We start from the raw sequence: 24,932 nt of genomic DNA, 5'->3' as shown, positions 1-24,932 counted from the left end.
TGGGAATCGAACCCACAACCCTGGCGTTGCAAACGCCATGCTCTATCAACTGAGCTACATCCCTGCCGGCCATTCCCTCCCCTACCCTGGACGACGCTGGGCCAATTGCGCGCCGCCCCATGGGTCTCCCGGTCGCGGCCGGCTACGACAGAGCCTGGATTCGAACCAGGATCTCTAGTGGCACAGCTAGCTCTGCGATGCAGTGCCTTAGACCACTGCGCCACTCGGGAGCTAAATGTACCTGTATAGTTGGCAAATGAAACAGTAAATTGTAAATGTAAATTAACTAAATTGAACTGTCTGCCTTTTCCATATCTGTGATAATATGAATAAGTTATAACCACATACCCATTACCGACATTATTTTGAGACCATTTAACAACACAGAGCTCTGTTCATAATACCTTAGTCATACAAGAAGGACAAGAGATCCAGTATACATCTTTATTAATAGGCTACATTTATGATAAGATGATTGATTGCTTTACAGTTAAAAAAAGATAACAGTGATGACAAAAAGCTACTTCAGAATACTCAGCTTCCACTTGACACCATTTCTCATCTTTGGGGGTGGTGGGGTCTCTGAATCTGCAAAGAGGAAGAGCATATTTTATGAATAAACTAAAAGGGGAATAAGAATGTAGTCAGGTCCATAAGTATTTGGACAGTGACACAATTTGCATCATTTTGGCTCTGTACGCCACCACAATGGATTTGTAAGGAAACGATCATGATGTGCTTTAAGTGTAGACTTTAATTTAAGGGTTTTGTCAAAATTATTGTATGAACCGTGTAGGAATTAAAACCATTTTTATACATAGCCCCCCAATTTTAGGGGCTCAAAAGTATTTAGACAAACTAACATAATCAAAAATTAAATTGTGAGTTTTAATACTTGGTTGCAAATCCTTTGCAGTCAATGCCTGCCTGAAGTCTGGAACCCATAGACATCACCAGATGCTGGGTTTCTTTCTTGGTGATGCTCTGCCAGGCCTTTACTGCAACTGTCTTCAGTTCCTGCTTGTTCTTGGGGCGTTTTGCCTTCAGGTTTGCCTTCAGCAAGTGAAATGCATGCTCAATTGGATTCAGGTCAGGTGATTGACTTGGCCATTGCAGAATATTCCACTTTTTGCCTTAAAAAAGTATTGGGTTGCTTTTGCAGTGTGCTTTGGGTCATTGTCCATCTGCACTGTGAAGCACCGTCCAATGAGTTTTGAAGCGTTTGGCTGAATCTGAGCAGATAATATAGCCCTAAACACTTCAGAATTCATCCTGCTGCTTTTGTCAGCAGTCACATCATCAATAAATACAAGGGAACCAGTTCCATTGGCAGCCATACATGCCCACGCCATAACACTACCTCCACCATGATTCACAGATGAGGTGGTATGCTTCGGATCATGAGCAGTTCCTTCCCTTCTCCATACTCTTCTCATCATTCTGGTACAAGTTTATCTTTGTCTCATCTGTCCATAGGATGTTGTTCCAGAACTGTACAGGCTTTTTAAGATGTTTCTTTTTTTGGCAAACTAATCTGGTCTTCCGGTTTTTGAGGCTTATCAATGGTTTACATCTTGTGGTAAACCCTCTGTATTTACTCTGGTGAAGTCTTCTCTTCATTGTTGACTCTGACACAGATACGCCTACCTCCTGGAGGGTGTTCTTGATATGGCCAACTGTTGTGAAGGGGTTTTTCTTCACCAGGGAAATCATTATTCTGTCAGCCACCACAGTTGTTTTCCGTGGTCTTCCGGGCCTTTTGGTGGTTCCTGAGCTCACCAGTGTGTTCTTTCTTTTTAAGAATGTACCAAATAGTTGATTTGGCCACACCTAATGTTTTTGCCATCTCTCTGATTGGTTCGTTTAGATTTTTCTGCCTAATGATGGCTTGCTTCACTGGCAGTGACAGCTCTTTGGACTTCATATTGAGGGTTAACAGCAACAGATTCCAAATGCAAATGCCACACTTGAAATCAACTCTAGACCTTTTATCTGCTTCCTTGTAAATGAACTAATTAGGGAATAACACACACCTGGCCATGGAACAGCTGAGCAGCCAATTGTCCAATTACTTTTGGTCCCTTAAAAAAGGGGGGGACCACATATAAAAAGTGCTGTAATTCCTACACCGTTCACCCGATTTGGATGTAAATACCCTCAAATTAAAGCTGAAAGTCTGCACTTTCAGCTCATATTCATTATTTAATTTCAACTCCAATATGCTGTGGTAGACAGCTAAAATAATAATAACTTGGTCAATGTCCAAATATTTATGGACCTGACTATGATTTTAGCACCTAGTATTGCTAAACAAATAAGTAAATACTATGTTTTCAATAGCAATAAATAGGAATATTACTAAAACTGACCTTGGGTTGCTGAGGGTCTTGGCTGTTGAAATGAAGCCATGATGCTGTTGGCTGTGGAGTTAGGACCTGTGATCTGAAGAACAAAATGAAAACACAGGGTAAATTAACTATTTCTAAAAACAAGTCTGTGTGTGTGTGTGTGTGTGTGTGTGTGTGTCTCTCTCTCACCGGGGCCTGGGTCTGCTGAAGACCCTCCTGCCACACCTCAGGAAGGGCCACCTCTATCATTTGGAGAGCCTCCCCATAGGCCTGTTGCAGCCTCCCCGCCTGTCCGTCAAACTGGAACAGCACCAGGGCTTTCAGCAGGCTGTGCACCTCCTCTGCAGGGGTGGATCAAAACAATGTAAATCACACAGGAGCTGCCCACACCACTCTACCTTTTAAGTAGCACTATAACAAATATGAATGAGACGATTAAAAACTATTCCAACCAGATAACTGTAATTCTATTGAGGATTTCAGAGAAATGCCCATCATTATGAGTGAGAGTAGGCCAAATGGATGAAAGCGAGAGAGCGCGAGACAAAGAAAGGGAGAAGCGGTAAGAAAAGAATGTGCATCTCCCACCTCTCATCTTGTCCACAGAGTGGATGATCTCTGCCAGGGCGTGCAGTAGGGCCATGTCCTCTAGGGGGCTCCCTTCCTTCAGACTCAGCTTCTTGCGCTCGGCCTTCCGGCGGTTCTTAGACGACCTCCTGAGAGACAGAGGTCAGTTCCTCTCTCATAGTGAGACAGCTGACACCTTACTCCCAAGTCCCAAACCCACCTCTACCCCCACTAGGTATTTAATGTAATTTATACAGATGTGTAAAGTGCTGACTCACGAGGAGATGCGGGAGTTACTATGTGAGTACTTGGAGCCGGCATGGCTGCCTGTCATCACACTACTGGCCTCTGAGTAGAGCTCTGCCTCTGGACAGTCTGGGACATCCTCATCTAGAAGGAGAGATGGGGAGACAGAACAAGAGAAAGGGAGAAACCGAGCGAGGGAGGCAGGTCAATATAACATGGACAAGCCCATTCTCAGAGCCTTAAAACGATTATAAACTGTATCCTTGTGTAAGTAATGCAACAATGAATGGTATATACCCAGTAACTCCAGCCTGGCTTTTTCCTTAAGCTCCCGTACCACAGCCAGACGGGTTTTGTGACGAGTGAACATCGCCCTCTGAACTTCCAGGTAGGAGGTCTGAGAACTACATGCTAAAGACAGTGTTCATAAAAACAATGTATATATTTGGTGCCAAATTGATGACCTATTTAATGAATATACTGCACATTGAAAAATAATTAGCACTTTGTCATCAAGAGCATTTCAATTCACCAATGGAAAAGGGGGGTTTACCTTCCAAGAGAGCTGGTTTGAGGTTTGTTTCAATGATGTCTTGTCTGTTGTACAAATACACCTAGTACAGACAAAAGAGAATGTCATTTTGTCTTGGTTTGGGCAGAGTTTGAAGAGCGTGTTGCACGATGGAGGCCATCTTGTTAACTCACCAGTCGAAGTGCTTCTTCCCAGACTGCACCTGTGATTAGAGCTGATATGGCCTCCTCACAGTCCTTGGCATACCGCTCCAACAATATGGCCGCCTCCGTATATCTTCTGAGCTCTATCAGTTTCTCTGAAATGATAGGGGGTAATATAAAACCAAATGAGCAACACAGATTGAATATAACAGCAACATTAAAGACTTGATGGTGGAGCTGTGAGGCGCTGAGTGCCAGACGTGGGTAGCCACTGTACCTGCCAGGTCCCTGGCCAGCAGTGCCAGCTGGTCGGATGGCAGCGGGATCTGCTCTGCCACACAGAGGGCGTTCCTCCAGCTAGCACTGCCCACAAAGGCCTGGAGGGCGCGGGTCGCCTCGCCGCAGCGCCACAGCAACAACCCTGCCTGCTCCGCCTGCTGCTGCTCCACCAGGTACTCGGCGTAGGCACAACTCAGCGCCTAGAGGTCAGGGTTGGAGGTCAGGGGTCAGAGGTCAGAGACAACAGTAGCACACAGCGCGGCTACTTATTTTTTTTTATGTGTGATAACGCATTACCTTGTACTGAGGGCTGTCTGTTGGGTAGAGCCCCAGGGCTTCACTATACAGCCTCTGGTCCTTCACCAGATTTAGGGTCTCGTTGAAGTGCTCCTCACCTGGCACAAAACACCACACCCAGTTTAGGTCCTTCTTTTCAATGAAGTTCAATTAATTAATTGTCCACGTAATGACACGTTGAGATGACTATGGCAGGAGACACTCACCACACTTGCTGAGGTGATGCAGGGCCTTCCTGTATCTCTTGAGGTGTTTGTCGATGGTGTAGCGCTGGTAATTGGGCTCTAATGTCTTCAGCATGTTCAGGAAGGGAAGGTACTCTTTGGGGTCCTTGAATGTTTGGGAAGGCAAAGGAGAATCAACCGCTTTAATACCCATAAAGATAAATACATGTAAGTAGCACAGTCTTTTCTCTATTTGCAGTGAACGTCCAGTCGTCCACCAAAGTTTTTGCAGCAATGGCTTCATCAGGGTAGCTATTAGGTACTGTTTAGGTGCTGTTCTGTACAGTGAAGTACTACTGTCACTCACCTTTTGGGACTTCTCGGCCACCATGAGGACCAAGTCAAAGTCGTAGGTGCCCAGAGAGTGTTCATACAGCTCGTTGACATTGACCAGGAACAACAGGTACTTCAGAGCCTCCTCCGCACTCACTGCGTTGGCAGCACTGGGTGGGTTCACTACAAATACACAGGTTACAAACATAGATTTCAGATATCTTGTTAACAATTTCTTCCTCTTGCTGATCTGCTCGTGTCCGTTTTACCTCTAAGCTCGTGGACTTTCTGCAGGGCAATCTCCAGCTCAGGAACAGTCTTCTTCACATGTGACGTCAAAATAGACAGACAATACCTGAGGGTTATAACGACAGTATTATTCTCTCAATCAAGAATCTTGTGAAATAAACATGATTTGAGTACAATACTAGTTAAAATGCTCTGTAAATAGTGCAATACAAAATCACATTTTATTGGTTTTCATTGACAAAAAGGATCATCCATATCAAGAGCGCACTCACTTGTGCTGGTCCATAGATTCCATGGTGCAGCGCAACGCATCACACACAATATCCACCTTTTTCCCACAAGCCACAGGGGCTGACTGGCCTGTAGTGTTCACTGAACAAGGGTACATTGTTGTAGTGGTATCTTCCTCCCTAAAAAAGTAAAAAAATAAGTACATACTGAAACGAATGGCAATTTCCTAAAATGTATTACAAATGGGCATCGTTTGTCATTGTTGTAAAAAACAAAAAGGTTAAAGGTTCTTACTTGAGCTCTGTGAGGAACAGGTTGATGTGATTGATAGAGTCTAGCTGTCTCAGGAAGGTCTCCACGCTTTCCAAAAACACCTGCCAGAAAGGAAAAACAGTCTTGTTGTATGTGCCATTCCACACCAGAAGGTCACAGACAGGTTAGGTGAAAAAGAAGAAGTGACCTGGTTGTGTGTTTACCTACCTTGGGGCTGTGGTCGTAGATCAGGTTGAGGTTGATCCGCAGCTTCCTCATGCACTCAAAGGCCTCTCTGAACTTCTGACTGTCCAGCCACTTTCTGAGCTGAGCCAATACTAGCGCTCGATGGTGGATGGTCTCCAGGTTACCGCGAGGCATCTGCAGACACCCATCCAACACGTTCAACATCAACACGACCAGGGATGTTGCGCTAAACAATATGGGTAATAGCAATGATGTAACCTGGGATTTTAATCTGTTTTATGACAGACGGAACTGTTCAGACCTGTAGGATGAGCCTGGTGTCCTGGGGCACCACAGTGACGATTCTGGAGCCCCTCTCCACCCTGCGGAGAGTCTCGTCATTCTGGTCATTCTGATTCTGACCGTCTGCAGCCAAGGCCACCTGCAGCCCTTTGACAGTGAGTGTGCTGAGTCGGAGGCAGCGGCATGTGTGCGAGTGTGTGGTGAGCAGCAGGAAGTCATCGTAGACCACGAAGGAGGAAACGTTGGAGGCCACCTGTGGATGAAGAACAGAGGGAGGCAATGACACAATCAGGTTGGTGAATAAAGTCAAATGTTTTTAATGAATATGACTCAACTTTGCATTACATGAGTGGGGCAAGCAGCTAATTAATTAAATATTTGATTTTTTACCCCCTTTATCGCCCCAATTTCGATCTTGTCTCATTGCTGCAACTTCCCAACTGGCTCGGGAGGCGAAGGTCGAGTCATGTGTCCTCCAAAACACGACCCGCCAAACCACGCTTCTTAACACCCGCCCGCTTAACCCGGAAGCCAGCCGCACCAACGTGTCGGAGGAAACACCATTCAACTGCCAACCGAGGTCAGCCTGCAGACGCCCGGCCCGCCACAAGGAGTCGCTAGAGCGTGATGAACCAAGTAAAGCCCCCCCGGCCAAACCCTCCCCTAAGCCGGACGATGCTGGACCAATTGTGCACCGCCCTATGGGACTCCCGATCACGGCCGGTTGTGATACAGCCCGGGATCGAACCCGGGCCTGCAGTGACGCCTCTAGCACTGCGATGCAGTGCCCTAGACCGCTGCGTCACTCGGGAGGCCCAGCAGCTAATTAATTAAAGTAAGAGGTGTGTTTGCATCAATCACAATGGTAACTCTGCCTTTGTGCTGAATCACCAAAGCAAAACAAGACATACCTCTGTCTCGCCAACAAACAGGTGAGATCGGTCCGTAAGCCCTAGCAGATGCTCCTGTTGACATTACCAAAAAATCCCCTTGATTAGAGACCAGGAGGTAGGTACTTTTGGCACATAATCAACATTATCAAATCACCAAATTATAGTAATATTGACATTTTCTGTGAGAACAGTATTCAGTTAGATTGTTTCCTTACCTCTTCTATGGTAAAGAGGGCCGTCTGCACACAGGGATCTGGAAAGTTGATTCGGCAGCCTGTTGAGTCCTGCCACTCCACGACACTAGGCTTCAGAGAGTCTGGGGACACCATACACAGGTCCATTCATTTTTTTGAATCCTATTTGATCATTTTTCAAATGTACAGCTGGAGACATAAAATACATCTCATGATCGAACTCTGCAAGCAAGTCTACAAGCAATATTCTCATAATCCAGGAAGTAGTCGTTACTGACCCCAGAGGAACTTCCTGATCTGACCGTCCTCCAGCTGCAATGCCACCGTGCCCGTCTTGGAGCTGTGACACATGCTGATCACGTGACCTTCCACCTCCACATGTGACCTGGGGATAGAAACAGTTAGGGGGACATTTGACAGCAGGTAAAAGTTGCGCTGTTGTCGTCAACTATAATTCCTTCATACCTGATCTCCAAGGTTGGCTGGGGGCCCTGGGCCTCTGAGGGTCCCAGGATGAGCAGCTTGGACTGGGACGGCCCCTCTGTACAGCCCACCACCCCCAGGAACACATCATCCCTCAGCCACAGCAGCAGACGCAGAGCCAGGGGCTCCTCCTGATCCACCGCAACCCTGCATCACGCAACACAGCCACAATGTTAGGGCGCAATATGTAGTGTGAGGGTCATAATAGAAAAGGCTTTGGATGAATGACTGTCCCGATTGTACCTGTAAGTTGTCTTTAGCTGGGGAGGGTGTGTGACAGATCGGAATCCTCTCAATCTGGCTGCAGGCTCACTCTGTTCCCCAGTACCTGAACACACAACCAGACTTTATGGACCCAGTACCCATCTTAATGAATTAACAGCACAGTGTGAGTGGGAAAAGAGATGTAGAGGAAAAAGCGACCATAGAGATGCATGTATCAAGAGAAGAATAATGGCTGAGCAATAAGATAGGAAACTTCAGGTGGCCCACCTTGGCCATAGACAGAGATGTGTCCGTCGGCTGTGAGCGCTGCCAGCTCATTGGTGCTCTGGCGCTGGAAGGTCACCAGGTTGACTGGGGCGGGCAGCTGAAGGTCGTAGGCACACATGGGCGGGGGCACCACACACTGACGAAACGTTGACACTAGGACCTTATCTAGAAAACAGAGGCATTCAGACAAATGCGATGCCTTTTAGATGCTTCAAAATACTCCATATCTCCCCTTCTCTAATTCATCGGCCCTTTTTGAATACTTTTTAAAAAATGCACCTTTCCTTCCTCCCTGTCCTTGAGGAAATCACTGATCTGACACAGTACGGTTTGTGAAAGCAATGGAGGGTTGGAAACCATGTCTTCATCTATCCACTCACTTACAGTTGAAGTCGGAAGTTTACATACACTTAGGTTGGAGTCATTAAAACTCGTTTTTCAAACACTCCACAAATTTCTTTTTAACAAACTATAGTTTTGGCAAGTCGGTTAGGACATCTACTTTCTGCAGGACAAGTAATTTTTCCAACAATTGTTTACAGAGATTATTTCACTTAATTCACAATTCCAGTGGGTCAGAAGTTTACATACACTAAGTTGACTGTGCCTTTAAACAGCTTGGAAAATTCCAGAAAATGATGTCAGGGCTTTAGAAGCTTCTGATAGGCTAATTTACATAATTTGAGTCAATTGGAGGTGTACCTGTGGATGTATTTAAAGGCCTACCTTCAAACTCAGTGCCTCTTTGCTTGACATCATGGGAAAATCAAAAGAAATCAAAAAATTGTTGACCTCCACAAGTCTGGTTCATCCTTGGGAGCAATTTCCAAACGCCTGAAGGTACCACGTTCATCTGTACAAACAATAGTACGCAAGTATAAACACCATGGGACCAAGCAGCCGTCATACCACTCAGGAAGGAGACGCGTTCTGTCTCCTAGAGATTAACGTACCAATTTGTAAGTCGCTCTGGATAACAGCGTCTGCTAAATGACATAAATGTAAAAGTGCAAATCAATCCCAGAACAACAGCAAAGGACCTTGTGAAGATGCTGGAGGAAACAGGTACAAAAGTATCTATATCCACAGTAAAACGAGTCCTATATCGACATAACCTGAAAGGCCACTCAGCAAGGAAGAAGCCACTGCTCCAAAACCGCCATAAAAAATCCAGACTACGGTTTGCAACTACACATGGGGACAAAGATCATACTTTTTGGAGAAATGTACTCTGGTCTGATGAAACAAAAATAGAACTGTTTGGCCATAATGATCATCGTTATGTTTGGAGGAAAAAGGGGGTTTCTTGCAAGCCGAAGAACACGTGGGTGGCAGCATCATGCTGTGGGGGTGCTATGCTGCAGGAGGGACTGGTGCACTTCACAAAATAGATGGCATCATGAGGAAGGAAAATTATGTGGATATATTGAAGCAACATCTCAAGTCATCAGTCAGGAAGTTAAAGCTTGGTCGCAAATGGGTCTTCCAAATGGACAATGACCCCAAGCATACTTCCAAAGTTGTGGAAAAATGGCTTAAGGACAACAAAGTCAAGGTATTGGAGTGGCCATCACAAAGCCCTGACCTCAATCCTATAGAACATTTGTGGGCAGAAATGAAAAAGCGTGTGCGAGCAAGGAGGCCTACAAACCTGACTCAGTTACACCAGCTCTGTCAGGAGGAATGGGCCAAAATTCACCCAACTTATTGTGGGAAGCTTGTGGAAGGCTACCCGAAACGTTTGACCCAAGGTAAACAATTTAAAGGCAATGCTACCAAATACTAATTGAGTGTATGTAAACTTCTGACCCACTGGGAATGTGATGAAAGAAATAAAAGCTGAAATAAATCATTCTCTCTACTATTATTCTGACATTTCACATTCTTCAAATAAAGTGGTGATCCTAACTGACCGAAGACAGGGAATTTTTACTAGGATTAAATGTCAGGAATTGTGAAAAACTGAGTTTAAATGTATTTGCCTAAGGTGTATGTAAACTTCCGACTTCAACTGTATATATCAGTGATCTGATCAGTAAATGTCAAAGACTACTATAAACAAGGTCTGTGTCTGAAACTTATCTCCCTCACTAACTTTAAGCATCAGTTGTCAGAGCAGCTTACCGATCACAGCACCTGTACACAGCCCATCTGTAATTAGCCCAGCCAACTACCTCATCCCCATATTGTTATTTACATTGTTATTTATTTTGCTCATTTGCACCCCAGTATCTCTATTTGCACATCATCTTCTGCACATCTATCACTCTAGTGTTAATACTAAATTGTAATTATTTTGCAGTATGGCCTATTTATTGCCTTACCTCCATAACTTACTACATTTGCACACACTGTATATAGATTTTCTATTGTGTTATTGACTGTACGTTTTGTTTATTCCATATGTAACTCTGTGTTGTTGTTGTTTTTAATCACACTGCTTTGCTTTCTCTTGGCCAGGTCGCAGTTGTAAATGAGAACTTGTTCTCAACCGGCTTACCAGGTTAAATAAATGTGAAATTAAAAATGTTAAACTAAAAACTCACCCCCGTCAATCACGGCCACGTTGGCGTTGTCCTGCCCGTCCTCCCCGTGGCTGCGGTCGGTGCTCCAGCCCCAGTCGTAGTTCAGGCTGGCCCAGCCTCGGGTCACCAGGTGCAGCCGCAGGGGCCTCTCAGGATCCCAGCTCACGTAGGCTGGTGCCCTCTGGGGGTCGCTGCCAAAGTACAGGTTCTGCTTCAGGTACCAGTGGTAGTTACCTACTGTCCACAGCTGAACTGGAGGAGGGACGGAGAGGGAGTGAGGCAGGGGTAAAAAAAAAAAGCTATGGCACGGTTGGCTTCCTCCTGGATACTATAAAGTATCCAGATCAGTTTAACATATTAGAACATCTGCTTGGTAAAAAGGCAACAAATTGACTGAAAGACAATTTGATTAACCCATGTTATAAAGTTAAGAAATAATATTGGGAGTAATTTGTAGAGGATCTTACTGTATGTGTTGACTTGACCGCCCTCTCCTGGTGTCATATCTTCCAGCCACACAGCCAACACAGTCGAGTCACTGTTCCATAGCAGCTCCTTCACCTGCAACAGTCACACAGATCTAGGATCAGTTGCCCTCCCCAAATCCTAACCATTAAGAAATGAAAATAGTGCAAATAGTCCAGGTAGCAATGATTAGCTGTTCAGGAGTCTTATGGCTTGGGGGTAGAAGCTGTTGAGAAGCCTTTTGGACCTAGACTTGGTGCTCCGGTACCGCTTGCCATACGGTAGCAGAGAGAACAGTCTATGACTAGTGTGGCTGGAGTCTTTGACAACTTTCTACATTGTAGAATAATAGTGAAGACATCAAAACGATTAAATACCACATATGGAATCATGTAGTAACCAAAAAAGTGTTAAACAAATCAAAATGTATTTTTTATATTTGAGATTCTTCAAATAGCCACCCTTTGCCTTGATGACACCTTTGCACACTCTTGGCATTCTCTCAACCAGCTGCATTTCAATTAACAGGTGTGCCTTGTTAAAAGTTAATTGCAGCCCAAATAAATGCTTCACAGAGTTCAAGTAACAGACATCTCAACATCAACTGTTCAGAGGGGACTGTGTGAATCAGGCCTTCATGGTCAAATTGCTGCAAAGAAACCACTACTAAAGGACACCAATAAGAAGAAGAGACTTGCTTGGGCCAAGAAACACGAGCAATGGACATTAGACCAGTGGAAATGTGTCCTTTGGTCTGGAGTCTAAATTGGAGAGTTTTGGTTCCAACCGCCGTGTCTGTGTGAGACGCGGTGTGGGTGAACGGATGATCTCCGCATGTGTATTTCCCACCGTAAAGCATGGAGGAGGGGGTGTTATGGTGTGGGGGTGCATTGCTGGTGACACTGTCTGTGATTTATTTAGAAATCAAGGCACACTTAACCAGTATGGCTACCACAGCATTCTACAGCGATAGTCCAACTAAGCCCAAACCAGATGGGATGGTGTATCATTTGTTTTTCAACAGGCTGTGTAAGGGCTATTTTACCTAGAAGGAGAGTGATGGAGTGCTGCATCAGATGACCTGGCCTCCACAATCCCCCGACCTCAACCAAATTGAGATGGTTTGGGATGAGTCAGACCGCAGAGTGAAGAAAAAGCAGCCAACAAGTGCTCAGCATATGTGGGAACTCCTTCAAGACTGTTGGAAAAGCATTCCAGGTGAAACGGTTTGAGAGAACACCAAGAGTGTGCAAAGCTGTCATCAAGGCAAAGGGTGGCTATTTGAAGAATCTCAAACATCAAATATATTTTGATTTGTTTAACACTTTTTTGGTTACTACATGATTCCATATGTGTTATTTCATAGTTTTGATGTCCTCACTATTATTCTACAATGTAGAAAATAGTAAAAATAAATAAAAACCCTTGAATGAGTAGGTGTTCTAAAACTTTTGACCGGTAGTGTACCTTGACCTGTTCTTTGCCAAAGGGCAGGGTGAAGTCCCCGTGTAGGAGGCCGTTCTTCTCCATAAACACCACACTGTGCTTGTTAGGATGACGCTGCGTGGCTGCTATCAAACTACCCGACGGTCTGAAACAAGGCATTGGTTTCAATGTAGCTCAAATGCAAACCATGTTGTGATATTCGTTGTATTTGAGTTACCTAAAGCATAATACAACAAGGTGCTCAAAGATGTTGAAGGATTCTCCACAGAAATCTTACTTCCAACACAGTGACTGCTCCAGACCGTTGACGGTTTCACTTGTCGACTGTAAGACACACTCTCTGTTCCACACTCTGACCTTTCTGGCACCTGAAACATCACACATATGCAATGTATGTGATACCAACACAATCTACAGTATATATATTTTTACAGTAATTGTTTCACTTCACTCCACAGAGTTTGTGAAAAACATTGATTCTCACCAGTCTGGGGGCAAACAGCGCTCACAGCGAAGAGCTGCCCGTCTCCTCTCCACGTCACCCTTGGCCTGCGGTCGTCCCACGACATGGCCGGCTGCACCTCCTGTCACACAGAGAGAGAGGAGAGAGACAGTGAGACCTTCATCAAGTAGTGTTCAACTGCTCTTTTTAGGGTGAAAGATTAATAATATTCCTTACTATAGTCTTCCTCTGGGCAGCATGCTTGCCCTCTGAGCCATGGAACTGGGTCTCTTTCTTCCCCCAGCCCACTGTGATAAACTTCCCTAAAACACATAAAAGGTGTGTCAGTCAACCATATGCATAGTGTACATACATTGGGATTTTACATTACGATCCCATCTTTAATGTGATTTGATCAGTCTTACCCTCTCCAAAGTCATCCTGATGGATCCCAACCTCTGTGATGGGTTCAAAGTCTTTGGTCATCATGATAATGGTGTCCTGACCTGAAAGGTATCAAGAAAGAGAGCGCATTACTTCTGATGGCTCATGATAGACCCCATGAACAATAGACTATTAAGTCAATGACCATAATCTAGAGGTGGTTGGTATACTGACCAGTGGTGAGAGTGACCAACTCCTGGTCCGGGCTCCAGCTCATGGCTGACAGACCACTGTCCACACTGCCCACACACTCCAGCTGAGATGGACATGGACACACACACACACACACACACACACACGTGAAAACAGAGGCAGAACAGACCTGTTATGAGTAACGGTGTCAATGCACTCTTATGTAATTTCAATAAACAGGGTTACTACTTCAATCTTGATACCTGGTTAGTGTTCAGGTTGTAGAGAATGACATCACCAGTGGCTGTAGCCACACACACTGACTCCTGGTCTGGTAAGTCTTGGATACCAACAACTGTCCCACTGCCATCCTCTGGAAGATAGCTCTCAGCTGTCAATGACACCTCATTCACCACCTGAACATGATGGGTATAGGAATAGTTGAATATAGTGTGTTAGTGATGGGCTGCAACAAAAACCTGCACCATGTGGGTCTCCAGGAATAGGATTGGAGAACACTGTTATGCGTAACGTACCTGGCCAGCTCGTGTGTCCAACTCTGTGACGGAGTATTCTGAAGCGATGAGCACCGTGCCTGTGTCCGTCCGAACAGAGAAACATTGCGGCGTGCCTGGGCCTTGCAGCTCCAAGCAACGAAGGCTCTTCAGCAACCTCAAGTTCCGCATTACACACAAATCCTATTTACCTATACACAGATGAAGACAATGAGCATTGATTAGCATCTGTAGCTAGCAGGCTAGCCAATATGGAAAGGTAGCTAGCTATCTAGCTGTGCGTGCAGACAAGCCATGTTATTCAATGTTAAAATTAACATGAATAACAGCTACACGATGTGACACATAGCCAAGTAACCTACCTTTGCGTAGCTCCAATAATATTTACAAAAGCTAAAGTTAGTGCATCAACAACACAACACACATGCTGCAGCGATGTCAAATTGTTCACTTTACAACCCTGACGTAAAATGCTGAAAAACGTAGTGCCCTATTACAATGTCTCCCTCTTCCTGTACGGAGGGAGATTGCATGACTTTGACGACTGACTCAGTGCACCCAATTAGACTACACTCATCCCATTAAAAAAACTGGAACTCATCATACCAATCACACCATTCATATGGTGAATGTGTCCGAGCCAGCTATTCCAGAGAGGAAGAGGCGAAGCGAGAGGGATAACTGGGCTCAAAATATGTCTTCTCCAGCAAGTTGCGTTTTTTCGCTCACAAAGCAAGGAGTTTTTGTATGGAGTTCAATGAGAGAGTGTCGAATTTGGTTAACATTTACATTTACGTCATTTAGCAGACGCTCTTATCCAGAGCGACTTACAGGAGCATTTAGGGTTAAGTGCCTTGCTTAAGGGCACATCGACAGATTTTTCACCTAGTCGGCCCGGGGATTAGAACCAGCGACCTTTCGGTTACTGGCACAACGCTCTTACCCACTAAGCTACCTGTAATGGCTTATTTGCTACGTGGTTGCTTATTTTATCGAATATAAGTTCTGTAATGATTAGGTTGTTACAAGTGTACTGATATAAGTAGGACACGTGACATCCTGGCAACTTTGAGAGTTAAAAAACACTTTATAGCCTATCAGTTGTGCCTGGTCATCACTGGTTACCACAGCCACAAAGTCATAAACCCCGCCCATTTATACAATTGATCTTCTTAAAATGAGATTTTAAACCTAACCTTAACCACTCTGATAAGCATACCTAGCGGTCAAACAGGGAAATGGTTCCAATTGTTTTTACACCATTCATTTTTCCCATAGGGGATTTTAGAAACACTTAAAAAAAGGGCTGTGTTTCTTGTAGGCTTATCCTTGACAATTTATTGTTAAAACGAGAGGCTGCCTGGATCTTTAATTTAAAGACCCTTGCTCCCTTCGGTCTCAACGTAGACTTTGATTTGAAGCCATTCTTGTGATTTTGCTATTCATTGTAAATGTTGTGGGCCTATGTAGCCAAGTATCTATGATCATATGCTATCCATGGTTTTTGTATGTTGTTTTTATCTGTGAATTGGCCAATGCTATTAGGCCACACCCGGCCATGACAGACACCTGCGTGTGTCCTTTGACACTATATAAACTAGTGACCCGCAGTGTTTGTCATTATACCCTGAAGAAGACAGCTTGTCTGTCGAAACGTTGGTTATTAGGATATTAAATTATTGCATCTGAGCTCCTAGAGTGTGCGGCTTTCCTTTTATTTTTCAAGTGTTTTACGCCGTCAGCCAGCACCTCGCCTAAATAGGTGTGCGTTTCTTTCGCCTTTATCTTGAACTTTTGTTGCACACATATCCAGATGATGCTGCATACTATTTTGCGCAATAACGATGTAGGTGTGATCAAAGTGTAATCTGTGATCAGGTCCAGAGATCATACCCGAGTTTCCTACGACTCGATCACACCGACAGTATCATTGCATTTTGGTACACCAGAAGTACATTAATTTCCAATGAAACGCTGCGTTTGCCTTACAGAATTGCGTTGCAGAGGCAGTTGCAGTACATTCTGTGTGGTGCATACATTGGATTGAACGTATGCATCAACTTGTATGCGTAGATGGCTTGACAGAAATGGTAGCAGAAGGCGAATGTTCAACTTTTGTTGCGCACATATCCAGATGATGCTGCGTACCATTTTGTGCAATGTTGTTGTGATCGAGGCGCTAGTCATAATTACGAGTAGAGGGGCATTCACGTGCATTTTCCCAGTAGGAAGGTTGTATGCCGCGTTCAAAACAACTGGGAACTCAGAAATCTTTGACTTCCGACGTCAGTGCGTTCAAGACAACTGGAAAATCTGAACAAAAATCTGACTGGGAAAAATATTTTTGAATTGTCATCCAACTCGGAATTCCAAGTCAAACTCTGGCATCTTTCTAGAGCTCTGACTTAATGACCTGAAGATCACCAATGTCATGATTTGACCTCAGTTATTTCCGAGTTAGCAGTTTTCTTTCCGAGTTAGCAGTTTTCTTGAAAGCACCAGTATTTACAAGTCCCCTACATGACATCAATGCAGCATCAAATGTGGTCATATCAGGTGTGTGTGTGAACCTTTTGAAGTGTGTATTAAATTCCCAGTTAAAAGTTTGAAGGTCCAATGCAGCCATTTTTATCTCAATATCAAATCATTTCTGGGTAACAATTAAGTTCCTTACTGTGATTGTTTAAATTAAAATGGTCAAAAATAAACAAATAGCCTCTTAGCAAAGAGCAATTTCTCAAGCAAGAATTTTGCTAGGACTGCCTGGGAGTGGTCTGAATGGGCAGGGGAAAACTGAAAACTAGCTGTTATTGGCAGAGAGGTATGGAACTCTCTTATTGGTCTATTAAATCATTTAATACACTCATGATATGTTTTTGAGATGAAAACAGTTGCATTGGACCCTTAACATGTGTTCATGCCGATCCTATTGTGAAGCCCTCACTTCCTATGTCAAGTGTCCAATTTGTTAAATATAGCATGCTGACCTCTCCATTGTAGGCTACCGAGACATTGTTTGTTTTGTTTTTCTTCTTTTTTTCTTCTCCCTCTTCTTCTCTCAGCGTGATGGAGGGAGAGAGCCCAGAAGGAAATCCCAGCGCTGCCTCGTCTCAATCACTTCCTCCCCAAGCAGAGGCAGTAAGCCCAGCGGATGATGATGACGATTGTATCTCAACAATGGGGATTGGGAGCTCTGAAGAGGCCGCTACACTCACAAACAGCATGGGCCAGCCGAGTCAAGACCACCAGAGTGAAGGTGTCCAGCCTAAGACCGCTACCACAGACAACAGCCAGAGCCAAGCACTCCCTACTCAGTCCGCTGCCACCACCACGGACAACCAAGCCCAGCAACAACCCACGGAAAGCCTGTCTAACAGTAAACTTTGTGGGTACCTCCTTAAACAAGGAGGTCCCCTGAAGAGATGGAAGTCGCGCTGGTTCACGTACGAGAAGAAGAAGAGCCAGTTGTTTTACTACAGGACGGCACTGGATGTGACCTCTCTTGGGAGGATCCAGCTGTGCAGCGCCACGCTCGGATACCCCCTCCAAGGAGAGCAGGGAACCTTTCACATCCAGACCCCCGAACGCACCTTTGTCCTCAAGGTAAGGTTTATCGAATATTCAATTCAATGGGTATTTCAGTCTGAACTTTGAGGTTGGCAGTTCTGCTGGTTTTCTTTAATTAATAGTTAATTAATTAATGATTAATGTCATTGGTTGGCCAGAGAGTGCCTGATTAGAGGGGAATCACATTTGGGACCCTCACATTTTCAACTTATATCAGCAGAGTTTGAAATGTAGGACGTTCTGAATGTGAGTGTTATTAATATTAAGAGGATAAAAAAATGAGGCAGCGAAATAGTGGTGCTCTTGTATTTGAACACCTGTCTCATGTTAACCCAGCTATTTGGGTCACACAGCTGTGTAGTGTCAATCTACAGTATTCCTCTCAATAAGAAAACAACAGATCCTTTTAGTCAAAGAGCTGAATCATGAGAGATGAATAGGAATGCATAGTAATACAAAATGGATGCATATCTTATTCTGTTTCTCCTTAAAGTAGAATAAACTGTTGTATTGTTGTTTATAGTGTCCATGTTTGATATACAGGAAGACAAATACACTCATATTCACACATTGGCATTGGAATACTTTATCTTGGTCCACAAAGGAACATTCTGATGAAAAAGAACTAAAACATTTCAGAAGTCATGCATTACAGAGATTCTGACTCATGGCACACTCGTGTATGTACTGTAGGCTAACAATGTCTCTTCTCTGTCTGTTTCAGGCAGCTAACCAGGAGGCAATGATGTACTGGCTACAGCAGCTGCAGCTGAAGAGATGGCAGAACCGAGACCAGCTGACAGGAGAAACCACAAGCCACTGCACTGGCCACCAGAGACAAGAGGGACAGGGGGAACTACCCACCTACTGCCCAGGTACAGTAAGACAGAGAGTAGGATGAAGTGGCCCCAGACACTGATCAAGATTATGTTCGGCCTGACAATGAACGACGGAGAAGGTTGTTAATGTAGAAACAGATCTGGCAACCAGGCTAAGAATACCAGCTGTTCAAATCAAATACTGTCATATGCCATACATGGTTAATGATTTAGTGAACCATGGAAAGATGAAAGAGAAATGTAATACAGTGGGGGAAAAAAGTATTTAGTCAGCCACCAATTGTGCAAGTTCTCCCACTTAAAAAGATGAGAGAGGCCTGTAATTTTCATCATAGGTACACGTCAACTATGACAGACAAATTGAGATTTTCTTTCCAGAAAATCACATTGTAGGATTTTTAATGATTTTATTTGCAAATGATGGTGGAAAATAAGTATTTGGTCACCTACAAACAAGCAAGATTTCTGGCTCTCACAGACCAGTAATTTCTTCTTTAAGAGGCTCCTCTGCCCTCCACTCGTTACCTGTATTAATGGCATCTGTTTGAACTTGTTATCAGTATAAAAGACACCTGTCCACAACCTCAAACAGTCACACTCCAAACTCCACTATGGCCAAGACCAAAGAGCTGTCAAAGGACACCAGAAACAAAATTGTAGACCTGCACCAGGCTGGGAAGACTGAATCTGCAATAGGTAAGCAGCTTGGTTTGAAGAAATCAACTGTGGGAGCAATTATTAGGAAATGGAAGACATACAAGACCACTGATAATCTCCCTCGATCTGGGGCTCCACGCAAGATCTCACCCCGTGGGGTCAAAATGATCACAAGAACGGTGAGCAAAAATCCCAGAACCACACAGGGGGACCTAGTGAATGACCTGCAGAGAGCTGGGACCAAAGTAACAAAGCCTACCATAAGTAACACACTACGCCGCCAGGGACTCAAATCCTGCAGTGCCAGACGTGTCCCCCTGCTTAAGCCAGTACATGTCCAGGCCTGTCTGAAGTTTGCTAGAGTGCATTTGGATGATCCAGAAGAGGATTGGGAGAATCTTATATGGTCAGATGAAACCAAAATAGAACTTTTTGGTAAAAATTCAACTTGTCGTGTTTGGAGGACAAAGAATGCTGAGTTGCATCCAAAGAACACCATACCTACTGTGAAGCATGGGGGTGGAAACATCATGCTTTGGGGCTGTTTTTCTGCAAAGGGACCAGGACGACTGATCCATGTAAAGGAAAGAATGAATGGGGCCATGTATCGTGAGATTTTGAGTGAAAACCTCCTTCCATCAGCAAGGGCATTGAAGATGAAACGTGGCTGGGTCTTTCAGCATGACAATGATCCCAAACACACCGCCCGGGCAACGAAGGCAGGCTAAGAATAGCACATCATGGCACTCAAAGTAAAAGCCATCAGACACATAATCAGTGGTACACTTGTAAAATAGGAACAACATTATTTGCGTAGTTTCAATATCTGTTCCTCAGTGGGATTATTTTTTTTTTGCCACATTTTGTCACATGCTTGGTAAACAACAGGTGTAGACTAACAGTGAAATGCTTACTTACGGGTCCTTTTCCAACAATGGAGAGTTAAAGATAAAAAATAAATAATAATAATAATATCAGTGTGAAAAAAAACACACAAAATAGCAATTGGTTAGGAGTCCGTAAAATGGATGCAATCCACTGCAGCACCATCAACAATGACTGGTTTAATTTATTATGAAAATGTTGTAACCAGTTGGATCGAGTTTTGCTTTGATAGCTAATACCATTTTCTGTTTGTTGTTGATGTCATACTAAAGTTTAATATGAATACCTTGTCTTGTGTCTAAAATGAACTTTTATTCAAGTATTCTGACAAAAACAATTATGTCCCAAGCAATGCTACTCCCTCTTGATACATGCTATTGTAAATGTCATCTCCAACCTGTAGGCTACAAGATTCTACATACTGCTGCAGAACACACCAAGAATGTCTTATGGCAGATTGCAGAGGTAGAAAAACCCTCTTAATTGTTTATGAGCGGATAAATACAGTTAGTTGAATTGAACTCAAAATTGCAACCAACCACTACAATATAAGACAATATAAAACAACAAACCTGAGTATACTACAGTCAATAGTATACTGTAAATCTATGAGGTGAAAACAGACATCAATACACTGCAGTGTGGTGTTCATATTTACCACACCCATTAATCATGATCTCCCTGTCTGGTTAGTCACTAGGGATTTCCCAATTCTCCCACTGACCCCTAGTATCCCGAAATACTTTTACCCACTTCCTCTCAGTGATTGAGCAAATCCACTGTGCACATCAAGTGTAGCAAGCCAGTCAGGCACATGAACAGAACATTGGGTAACTCATTCATCTTTAACTCTCAAATATACTTTCATATAAGCATTCTGTCAAAAACCAAAATTGTAACTTTGTTACATTATTCTTGTTTGCACAGTGCAACAAATATTGTAACTCATCATTGTTACACTCAAAGGTTAATGAAGAAGCAGTGATGTGTATTCAGGTAATTGGAGCACCGAGAACTTTCGAGATAGAAATACAATGAGAAGCATTGACATGATTCCCTTTTCTAAATATCAGACCGTCATATCTGTACACAATTCATCTCTATCTGAACGTTCTGTAATGTTGCAACTTTCTGAACAGGCCCTGGTGTTGTTGAGCTGCATGTATGACTGGAGCCATTCCAGTGTTTTACATTTCTGGAGGATCAACAGACTTGTTCCATGCTCCTCCGACAGTCTAGTCAGCTGATGTCTGGCACTGGGAAACAACTGACCTATTTGGCCTTTTTAAAAAGTCTTTTTGAATAGAGACCTGTTTCCAAATAATAAGGAAGCTCTTCTTGCTACTAATTTCCATTATGTAAGATACAGTATTTCCACAATAATTAAATCAGGCATTTATATTTAGATAATATACAGTAACCTCAAATTATTGGCACCCTTGACAAAGATAATAGAAAATTAATTATTACAAATACCAAGCTATATTGCGTGGTTCCCCAACTGGCGGCCCTCGGGCCGAATTTGGCCCGTGGGTGTTTTTATTTGGCCCCCAAGTTTTCTGAGCAAAAAACGTAAATAATATATATATATAAATAAAACACCAGGAAATCATCTCTAAGTGATTTTAATTTTGGAAATCTGTTCCCAAGTATTCCCACACATAATAGAAAGACAGTGATCGTATATAAATGTAAGCAAGGTTTGAAATGATTATGTTTTAGTTAAATATTATATCGGTTGGGCTTCTTGCAGTCAATTTGCAGTCTACAAATTATTTGTAATTACGTTCCGGACCCCCGATCATCCACTCAAGAAAAAAATCGGCCCATGGCTGAATCTAGTTGATGATCCCTGCTATATTGTATGCTCAATATACAGTGAGTGTACAAAACATTAGGAACACCTTCCTAATATTGAGTTGCACCCCCTTTTGCCCTCAGAACAGCCTCAATTCGTCGGGGCATGGACTCTACAAGGTGTCGAAAGTGTTCCACAGGAATGCTGGCCCATGTTGATGCCAATGCTTCCCACAGTTGTGTCAAATTGGCTGGATGTCCTTTTGGTGGTGGACCATTCTTGATACACACAGGAAACTGTTGAGCATGAAATACCCAGCAGCGTTGCAGTTCTTGACACACTCAAATCGGTGTGCCTAGCACCTACTACCATATCCTGTTTAAAGGCGCTTAAATCTTTTGTCTTGCCCATTCACCATCTGAATGGCACACATACATACAGTCATGGTAAAATGTTTTGAGAATAACACAAGTATTGGTCTTCACAAAGTTCGCTGCTTCAGTGTTATGAGATATTTTTGTCAGATGTTACTATGGTATATTGAAGTATAATTACAAGCATTCCATAAGTGTCAAAGGCTTTTATTGACAATTACAGTAAGTTTATGCAAAGAGTCAATATTTGCAGTGTTGACCCTTCTTTTTCAAGACCTCTGCAATCTGCCCTGTCATGCTGTCAATTAACTTCTGGGCCACATCCTGACTGATGGCAGCCCATTCTTGCATAATCAATGCTTGGAGTTTGTCAGAATTTGTGGGTTTTTGTTTGTCCACCCGCCTCTTGAGGATTGACCACAAGTTCTCAATGGGATTAAGGTCTGGGGAGTTTCCTGGCCATGGACCCAAAATGTCGATGTTTTGTTCCCTGAGCCACTTAGTTATCACTTTTGCCTTATGGAAAGGTGATCCATCATGCTGGAAAAGGCATTGGTCGTCACCAAACTGTTCTTGGATGGTTGGGAGAAGTTGCTCTCGGAGGATGTGTTGGTACCATTTTTTATTCATGGCTGTGTTCTTAGGCAAAATTGTGAATGAGCCCATTCCCTTGGCTGAGAAGCAACCCCACACATGAATGGTCTCAGGATGCTTTACTGTTGGCATGACACAGGACTGTCTTCTCCGGACAAGGTGTTTTCCGGATGCCCCAAACAATCAGAAAGGGGATTCATCAGAGAAAATGACTTTACCCCAGTCCTCAGCAGTCCAATCCCTGTACCTTTTGCAGAATATCAGTCTGTCCCTGATGTTTTTCCTGGAGAGAAGTGGCTTCCTCGCTGCCCTTCTTGTCACCAGGCCATCCTCCAAAAGTCTTCGCCTCACTGTGCGTGCAGATGCACTCACACCTGCCTGCTGCCATTCCTGAGCAAGCTCTGCACTGGTGGTGCCCCGATCCCGCAGCTGAATCAACTTTAGGAGACGGTCCTGGCGCTTGCTGGACTTTTCTGGGAGCCCTGACACCTTCTTCACAACAATTGAACCTCTCTCCTTGCAGTTCTTGATGTTCCGATAAATGGTTGATTTAGGTGCAATCTTACTAGCAGCAATATCCCTGCCTGTGAAGCCCTTTTTGTGAGAAGCAATGATAACGGCACGTGTTTCCTTGCAGGTAACCATGATTAACAGAGGAAGAACAATGATTTCAAGCACTACCCTCCTTTTAAAGATTCCAGTCTGTTCTTCTAACTCAATCAGCATGACAGAGTGATCTCCAGCCTTGTCCTCGTCAACACTCTCACCTGTGTTAACGAGGGAATTACTGACATGATGGCAGCTGGTCCTTTTGTGGCAGGGCTGAAATGCAGTGGAAATGTTTTTTTGGGATTAAGTTCATTTTCATGGCAAAGAGGGACTTTGCAATTCATATGATCACTCTTCATGACATTCTGGAGTATATGCAAATTGCCATCATCAAAACTGAGGCAGCAGACTTAGAAAATTAGTATTTGTGTCATTCTCAAAACTTTTTACCACGACTTCTTAAACTATTTTCTCCCCTTCATCTACACTGAAGTGGATCTAACAAGTGACATCAATAAGGGATCATAGCTTTCACCTGGATTCACCTGGTCAGTCTATGTCATGGAAAGATATATATGCCATTAATACAACAACAAATAATCTAAAGATGAGAGTAAAAATTATTGGGACCCCTAAAGATTCTTATAAAAAAAATCAAACAAAATGAAACATTTAAAGATTCTACTTTTTTAAGTTAATCTCAGTTTAAGGAACTGTATTGTGGCCTTCCATGGGTCCTGTTTCGCTGGGGTATAAAGATGAGGTAACACGCATGTAAAATCCCTTTGTCATCCATCACCATAGGGAAAGGCAAAGAACTCACAAATAAAAACAGACAAATGGTTGTTGACTTTCATAAAATCAGGCAATGGGTACAGAAAAACGACGGGAAAAAATATACCACTTGCAGGGCAACAATTAAAAAGTTTAAAACCACAGGAACAGTGGTAAAGTTGCCTGGTAGAGGATGCATGTGTATCTTGTCCCCACGCACAGTGAGGAAGATGGTTCGGGAGGCAAAGAAAAGTCCAATGGCCACAGTTGGAGAATTACAATTAGACGCCACCTCCATGCCAATAGACATATTCAATCTTTCCCTATCCCAGTCTGTTGTCCCCACTTGCTTCACAATGTCCACCAACAGATATAGCCCCTGGTTCTCCTCAGACTTGACTGCCCTTGACCAGCACAAAAACATCCTGTGGCGTACTGCATTAGCATCGAATAGTCCCCGCGATATGCAACTTTTCAGGGAAGTTAGGAACCAATATACACAAGCAGTTAGGAAAGCAAAGGCTAGCTTTTGGGACACTGTAAAGTCCATGGAGAATAAGAGCACCTCCTCCCAGCTGCCCACTGCATTGAGGCTAGGAAATACTATCACCACCGATAAATCTACAATAATCGAGAATTTCAACAAGCATTTTGCTACGGCTGGCCATGCTTTCCACCTGGTTACCGCTACCCCGGTCACCAGCTCTGCACCCTCCGCTGCAACTTGCCCATGC

The 24,932-nt window shown here is 43.7% G+C and overlaps 1 protein-coding gene across 1 annotated transcript; it reads right to left on the bottom strand.

Moving 5' to 3' along the window:
• Positions 1-430: 430 nt before the first annotated feature.
• On the bottom strand, positions 431-14,621 carry elp1 (elongator acetyltransferase complex subunit 1). The gene is made up of 34 exons (XM_084146544.1): positions 14,524-14,621; positions 14,183-14,352; positions 13,910-14,062; positions 13,689-13,770; positions 13,496-13,576; positions 13,308-13,393; positions 13,113-13,212; positions 12,906-12,996; positions 12,650-12,773; positions 11,185-11,278; positions 10,739-10,969; positions 8,193-8,357; positions 7,944-8,028; positions 7,683-7,847; positions 7,496-7,602; positions 7,239-7,339; positions 7,042-7,095; positions 6,150-6,383; positions 5,870-6,022; positions 5,684-5,763; positions 5,431-5,568; positions 5,179-5,264; positions 4,944-5,092; positions 4,619-4,742; positions 4,413-4,510; positions 4,114-4,315; positions 3,867-3,991; positions 3,715-3,775; positions 3,459-3,572; positions 3,194-3,305; positions 2,937-3,064; positions 2,538-2,689; positions 2,370-2,442; positions 431-588 (listed from the first exon to the last, which is right to left on the bottom strand). The coding sequence occupies exons 2-34, from the start codon at positions 14,330-14,332 to the stop codon at positions 521-523; spliced, it is 3,966 nt and encodes a 1,321-aa protein (XP_084002670.1). The 5' UTR covers positions 14,333-14,352; positions 14,524-14,621; the 3' UTR covers positions 431-520.
• Between the last annotated feature and the right edge of the window lie 10,311 nt (positions 14,622-24,932).

The sequence above is a fragment of the Coregonus lavaretus genome (assembly GCF_964263955.1).
Source record: "Coregonus lavaretus genome assembly, chromosome: 29".
In the NCBI taxonomy this organism is placed as follows: Eukaryota; Metazoa; Chordata; class Actinopteri; order Salmoniformes; family Salmonidae; genus Coregonus; species Coregonus lavaretus.
The sequence above is the reverse complement of the archived record's forward strand: the minus strand, read 5'-3'. Positions and strand labels throughout refer to the sequence as shown.